This window comes from Mandrillus leucophaeus, unplaced genomic scaffold, assembly GCF_000951045.1.
Source record: "Mandrillus leucophaeus isolate KB7577 unplaced genomic scaffold, Mleu.le_1.0 Scaffold29, whole genome shotgun sequence".
Lineage (NCBI taxonomy): Eukaryota > Metazoa > Chordata > Mammalia > Primates > Cercopithecidae > Mandrillus > Mandrillus leucophaeus.
Window position 1 is genome coordinate 1883608 of NW_012103031.1, and position 6910 is coordinate 1890517.

Below are 6910 nucleotides of genomic sequence, written 5' to 3' on the forward strand. Positions count from 1 at the left end.
GCACATGCCTGTAATCCCAGCTACTCGGGAGGCTGAGGCAGGAGAATCGCTTGAACCCAGAGGCAGAGGTTGCAGTGAGCCAAGATTGCATCACTGTGCTCCAGCCTGGGCAACAAGAGCAAGACTGTCTCAAAAAAAGAAAAAAAAAAAAAAAATTCTGAAAGTATCTCTGGTCTGGTCTTTCACTTCAGAGGTTAGAGTTGTTTCTGCTCAGAAATCCACAGTTCTGGGAACTGAGCCTCATGTGGATGGGATGAGTATGCCTTATGGGCAAAGTGACAGTTATTCCCAAACCTCAGATGGGCATGAAGAGGAGGGATGGGTGAGGAAGGGCTGTGGCCTCACTGGGCTTTAACTGAACAGGATATGGACAAGCAGTGAGTGTGGAGGGTGCCTACCGACTCTGAAGCCCTGGCTGGGGCAGCACCCAGGGCCAGGCGTGTCCCTGGCCTCAAGAACAGGTATGTGGGCCCCTCACCACTGTACCTCCCCTCACAGGCTTGTGGATCTGTCAGGTGGCAGAAGGGTGGAAGGGAAAGATCTGCCCTGCATGGGTGGTTCCATGGTCTCAAGCCAGTGCCATCAAGACAGGAAAAGGCCGACTGGGCGCAGTGGCTCACGCCCGTAATCCCAGCACTTTGGGAGGCCAAGGCAGGCGGATCATTTGAGGTCAGGAGTTCAAGACCAGCCTGGCCAACATGGTGAAACCTCATCTCTACTGAAAATACAAAAATTAGTTGGGCATGGTGGCGGGAGGCTATAATCCCAGCTACTCAGGAGGCCGAGGCAGGAGAATTGCTTGAACCCGGGAGGTAGAGGTTGCGGTAAGCCGAGATCGCGCCATTGCACTCCAGCCTGGGCAACAACAGCGAAACTCCATCTCAAAAAGAAAGAGACAGGAAAAGGCCACATGTGCAGGGATGAAGTTATCACAGGACTCGAGGGGTAGGTAAGAGGGGGGGTGTGTGTGTGAATTTCAGCAGCTGCTTTTTAGGGGGTGTACAGCGGCGATGGTGTTTGTGCGTGTGTCAAATAGGGTGGTCTGATGATGTCTCTTTATAAGCACTATCTTGTTTTTCTTGATGACTTAACTTCCAACGAAACTATCTTGTACAGAAGTATCACCATGTAAAGTTGTGGGACAGGCAGCAAAAAAGAAAAAAAATTATATATATATATACACACACACACACACACATATATATATATATATAGGCCAGGTGTGGTGGCTCATGCCTGTAATCCCAGTACTTCTGAAGGCTGAGGTGAAAGGATTGCTTGAGCCCAGGAGTTCAAGACCAACCCTGGGAAACATGGTGAAACAGTGTCTCTACCAAGAAACACATACACACAAAATTTGCCAGGCGTGTTGGTGCACACCTGTGGTCCCAACTACTTGGGAAACTGAGGTGGGAGGATTGTCAGAGCCTGGGAAGTCGAGGCTGCATTGAGCCATGATTGCGCCACTGCACCCAGCCTGGGCAAAAGAGGAGCCCCTGTCTCAAAAGCAAACAAACAACAACAAAAAAACCACAGAAAGGGACAGACTCAGAGGTCACATGTGCATGAGAAGGTGTGGCCGCCTGAGGGGAGAGAGGCTGCTGGGAGACGTGGGAGACCCCGCTGGTAGTGCGGGACGACAGTACACAACACTGGAGAACTTGCCTGGCTCTGCTATGCACTGAGTGGTCGTCAGCAAGTCCCTTCCCCTGCTTGGGTCTCAGTTTCCCCATCTGTGGATTGAACTCAGTGACTTCCACAAGCCCGCGAACTTTAAGGCTATAGCATTAGATTTCAAGTGTGTCCGGATAGGAAAGAAGACACAAAGAAAACTACCGGTTTCTTTTAAAGTACAAGATATGGGGAGCCAGGAACCACCATGTGAAAGGGAGGAGTGAAGGGAGTTCAGGCTAAGGGACCACACCAGCTGCTGGGTGTGATGAACAACTCAGAGTTGGGGTCCAGAAAAAAGTAGGGACAGGCCAAAAACTAAGGATGAGCTCCCAGGAGAGAGAGTCCTAGAAGGAAGTTTAAGAGTCTAGCTGGGGTCTCCTACAGAGAGGTGGTCCTTCCCTCAGCACGCCTCCTCCAACAGCCTAGTTTTGATGAAAGCAAAAAGAAGAGACGCTCAATGTAGCGGGGTTGGGAGGTAGGGGGTGCGATATCCTAGTACTCTCCTGTAGCTGGGAGAGTGTTGAGGGAGAGTTCCAATCCAGGATAACCCACCCTTATTCAAGAATTAAGCGAACGGACAAGGTCCTACCCGCCTACAGATTACCTTTAAACAGCCGCAGGGGGCCAAAGATCCGAGGCAGTGAACTCCTGAGTTCGAGTGAGGGGAAAAGGGGTCCCCAGACGGTGGAAATGGGGGCCTGGGAGTCAGCAGTCCTGGAACCAAGGGGGAGCGTACCGGGATCCAGAAGAGGAGGTCTCAGGATGGAGTGAGAAGAGTCCCGGATCACAGATGAGGGAGTTCGGGAACTAAAGGGGAGGGTCCCAGGACCCGGAGGAGGTGGGAGGGACTCTCAAGACATAGAGGGAGGAGTGCCGCGACCGAAGGGGAGGGGTCCCAGGATCCAGAGGAAGCCGGGGGAGGTCTCAGGACCGAGGCGAAGGAGTCCCGGGAACACAGAGGAGCGGGTCCCGAGTTCGAGTCGCTCTCGCCCTCCCGCCAGGGCCCCGCGCTCACTGTCCATGCCGGGGAAGGGCAGCGGCTGCGCCCCGAGCTGCTGCTCCACTGCGATCTCCAAGTCAAACTTGATGTGGTCCACGCTGGCGATTATTTCCTGCATGGCGGCGGCGGCGGCCCCACCGGCCCGGCTCCCCCTCGGTCTCCTGCAGCCCTCTCGCCTCTCTACCCGCCGCCGGGCCCGCCGCACACGCTCCTCCTGCGCCTCGCAGCCGCCGCCGCCGCCGCCGCCCGAGGGATGCCGGGAGCGCCCAGAGCCCGCGCCGGTTGTTGCGCCTGTCCAGGCACTGCCAATCGAGCGCGGAGTCCCGCCGCTCCGCTAGTCCCGGCTAGCCGCCAGCCGAACGCCGGCCTAGTCTCGCCGGAAAGCTGAAACCAGCCGCGTGTGTCGGCGACGCGGGCTGCGCTTGCGCGTCAGGGGAGAGGGTGACCCGTGGGAGAGCCGGGTCCGTCGCGGGGACCGGGTAGAGAGCCCCGTCGGAGTGCACTGCGCCGGACACTTCAAGTGAGTTCTTGTGTGATCCTCGCAGGAACCCCGGGATCCGGGCAGAGACACGCCAGAGGGGAAGGAAGTGCCCGAACCAGGATTGGAGCCAGGGGCGTCCGAGGAGGGAAACTGAGGCTGCAAAAGTCTGTGTGGAGAGGGGTCGGCGTTGGCCTGAGGGTCCGGGTAGGCGTCTGAGGAGGGGCGGGTCTCTCCGAAGAAGGACGGCCGCAGCGTGTCTCTAATTCAGGGTTTTTTCTTTTCTCGCTAGGTGGCCCAGGCTGGAGTACAGCGGTACGATCATAGCTCACTGCAGCTTCAACTTCTCAGGCTCAAGCGATCCTCCCACCTCAGCCTCTTGAGTAGCTGCACCACCACGCTTGGCTAATTTTTAAATTTTTATTTTTAATTTTTGTGGAGATGGGGGCCTTGCTATGTTGCCCAGGCTGGTCTTGAACTCCTAGCCCCAAGCCCCAAGCGATCGACTCGCCTGGGCCTCCCAAAGTGCTGGGATTACAGGCATGAGCCACTGTATGGTCTAATTAAGGGTTTTCTAACCAGGGTGGGGTAATGAAATTGTATAGGAACAAAATGACACCCCTATTTTCTCTGTGAAATTTAGCATTTCCTTTCCCAATTGCTGGAGCAGCCTTAGCAGTGCCTGAAACTGTGTCATAATTTCAAGTTGGGGTGAGTGTAAATGATAGTTCCAGATAAGAGTTTGTGCAGGGCCAGGCGTGATGGCTCACACCTGTCACTCCAGCACTTTAGGAGGCCGAGGCAGGAGGATCACTTGAGGTCAGGAGTTCAAGACCAGGCTGGACAGCATGGCAAAACCCCGTCTCTACTAAAAATATAAAAATTAGTCGGGAGTGGTGGTGCGTGCCTGTAATCCCAGCTACTTGGGAGGCTGAGGCATGAGCATCGCTTGAACCCGGGAGGCAGAGGTTGCATTGAGCCGAGATGGCACCACCCCACTCCAGCCTGGCGACAGAGTGAGACTCAAAAAAAAAAACAGTTTGTGCAGCAACTACAAGGTGGTATCTTAAGCTGTCACTTACATTCATTACTGCTTTGAAATTATTGTAGGGTCTTGTTATTTAATGCATTGAAAATAAGCATCTATGCTAGTATAGCAGAAATTTGTTTTTAAAGCATTTTGATGCCATTTCAATATCATTGCTTTTTGTTTTGTAATTCTGTGTATTGTAATTAATGCACATAAGGCAGGGCATGGAGGCTTACGCCTGCAATCCCAACACTTTGGGAGACCAAGGCTGGAGGATTGCTTGAGGCCAGGAGTACTAGACCAGCCTGGCAACATAGGGAGACTACATCTCTACAAAAAATTAACTGGGTATGGTGGTGTGCACCAGTAATGCTAGTTAATTGGGAGGCTGAGGTAGGAGGATCACTTGAGCCCAGAAGTTGGAGGTTGCAGTGATTGTGCGTTTGCCACTGTGCCATCGCACTCCAGCCTGGGCAACATGAAGACCCCATTCCCATAAAAAGAAAATTACATAAACACCATGCTTGTAAGAAGGAGTGGCAGGGCTTGCCAGATGCAGAATGATAAAGGCCCCCTGCACTAGTTTCACAAAGGTGCTAGTCAGGAGAGTCTGTCCATACGTTACATGGACCTGAGTTCTAAGCCAGCCCAGCCCAAACTGGCCAGTCTCACCCACTGCACTGCTGCAGGACCCCAGCAAGTCTCTCCCCTTGCTGGGCCTAGTTTTTTGTTTGTTGTCATTGTTGGTTTTTTTGAGACAGAGTCTTGCTGTGTTGCTCAGGCTGGAGTGCAATGGCGCTATCTTGGCTCACTGCAACCTCTGCCTCCCATGTTCAAGTGATTCTCCTGCCTCAGCCTCCCGAGTAACTGGGATTACAGGGACATGCTGTCATGCCCAGCTAATTTTTGTATTTTTAGTAGAGATGGGGTTCACCACGTCAGGCTGGTCTCGAACTCCTGACCTCAGGTGATCCACCCACCTTTGCCTCCCAAAGTTCCTGGATTACAGGCGTGAGCCACCGCTCCTGGCCTGCTGGGCCTAGTTTTTAATCTGTTCAATCTGCCATCACTTGTGAGACTTTTCCAATGGCAACCTTCTAATATAACCAGACTTCAAAATATTTTAGGCTGGGCATGGTGGCTCATTCCTATAATGCCAGTGCTTTGGGAGGTCAAGGTGAGAGGATTGCTTGAGTCCAGGAGTTCGAGACCAGCCTGGGCACATAGCAAGACCCCGTCTCGACCATAAAATGAAATTAGGCATGGTGGCACGCACCTGTCGTTCCAGCTACTCAGGAGACTGAAATGGGAGGATCGCTTGAGCACAGGAGGGTGAGGCTGCAGTGAGCTATGTCTGACCTGAACCTAGGCTTTCTAACCTTTGGGCCCATACTTCTTATTTTATTTATTATTATTATTATTTTTCTGATACAGAGTCTCACTGTGTCACTCAGGCTGGAGCGCAGTGGCGTGATCTCAGCTCACTGCAAGCTCGGTCTCCTGGGTTCAAGTGAGTCTCCTACCTCAGACTCCTGAGTAGCTGGGATTAGACATGTAGCACCACATCCAGCTCATTTTTTTTCTATTTTTAGTACAGGTGGAGTTTCACCAGGCTGGTCTTGAACTGATCTGCCCACCTTGGCCTCCCAAAGTGCTGGGAGTACAGGCATGAGCCACCGTTCCTGGCCTGTTCTTTTTTTTTGTTTGTTTGTTTGTTTGGTTTGGTTTGGTTTTTTTGAGACAGAGTCTCACTTTGTCACCCGGCTGGAGTATGGTGGCGCAATCTCAGCTCACTGCAAGCTCCATCTCCCGGGTTCCAGTGATTCTCCTGACTCAGTCTCCTGAGTAGCTGGGATTACAGGCGCACCTGGCTGTAAAAACCACCATGCCTGGCTAATTTTTGTATTTTTCATAGTGACAGGGTTTCACCATGTTGGCCAGGCTGGTCTCAAACTCCTGACCTCAAGTGATATGCTGGCCTCGACCTCCCCAAGTCCTGGGATTACACGCATGAGCCATCGCGCCCAGCCTGGGCCCATACTTCTAAGCACTTCTTTCTTTCTGCCTTTTGTGACTAGGAACTGAGTTGACTCTCTTACTTTTCCTGATATATTCCAGGCCCTGGAGGGACCGGAAAGCCAGAAATGAACCTCATGAGACTCACTAGACTGTTCTCCAGGGCCCGCCCCATGGGACTGTTCGTCCTGCAACACCTGGATCCCTGTAGCGCCAGGTGGGCGGGAGGCAGGGAGGGGCTGATGCGGCCAGTGTGGGTGGCCTTCAGCAGCTCCTCCTCTCAGCTGCCCCTCGGCCAGGAACACCCGGAGAACACGGGCAGCCTGGGCTCTGACCCGAGCCACTCCAACTCCACGGCCATGCAGGAAGAAGACGAGGAGGAGGAGGAGAGTTTTGGGACCCTCTCTGACAAATACTCCTCCCGGAGACTATTCCACAAATCCACAGCCCAGTTCCATAACCTGCGGTTCAGGGAACAGAGAGAGGAGCCAGAGGAACCGGAGCCCAAATTATGGCAAGGCCGGAGAAACACCCCGTACTGGTACTTCTTGCAGTGCAAACGCCTGATCAAGGAAGGGAAGGTGAGGGGCGCTTTGGTTCTGCGGCTCCTGGCTTCTTACCCCTGGCGGCTCAGTGTTTTGCAAGGGGTCACCTGACCTTCCCAGCCTCTAAGTTTTGGGCCTACCCTATGAACTACCAGCCTTATGGCTGT

At 53.3% G+C, this 6910-nt stretch overlaps 2 protein-coding genes across 6 annotated transcripts in view; one reads left to right on the top strand and one right to left on the bottom strand.

Moving 5' to 3' along the window:
• CPSF4 (cleavage and polyadenylation specific factor 4, 30kDa) overlaps positions 1 to 2929 on the bottom strand; it is a 26079-nt gene extending 23150 nt beyond the window's left edge. For all 5 annotated transcript variants that reach the window (XM_011985795.1, XM_011985797.1, XM_011985796.1 and 2 more), the window contains exon 1: positions 2690 to 2929. In XM_011985795.1, coding sequence (XP_011841185.1) covers positions 2690 to 2792 — 103 coding nt within the window. In that variant the 5' untranslated portion in view covers positions 2793 to 2929. The remainder of the gene's footprint in view (positions 1 to 2689) is intronic.
• The window catches only part of LOC105543725 (pentatricopeptide repeat-containing protein 1, mitochondrial), a 53691-nt gene that overhangs the window by 33059 nt on the left and 13722 nt on the right, over positions 1 to 6910 (top strand). The window contains 1 exon segment of the mRNA XM_011985799.1: positions 6301 to 6779. Coding sequence (XP_011841189.1) covers positions 6301 to 6779 — 479 coding nt within the window.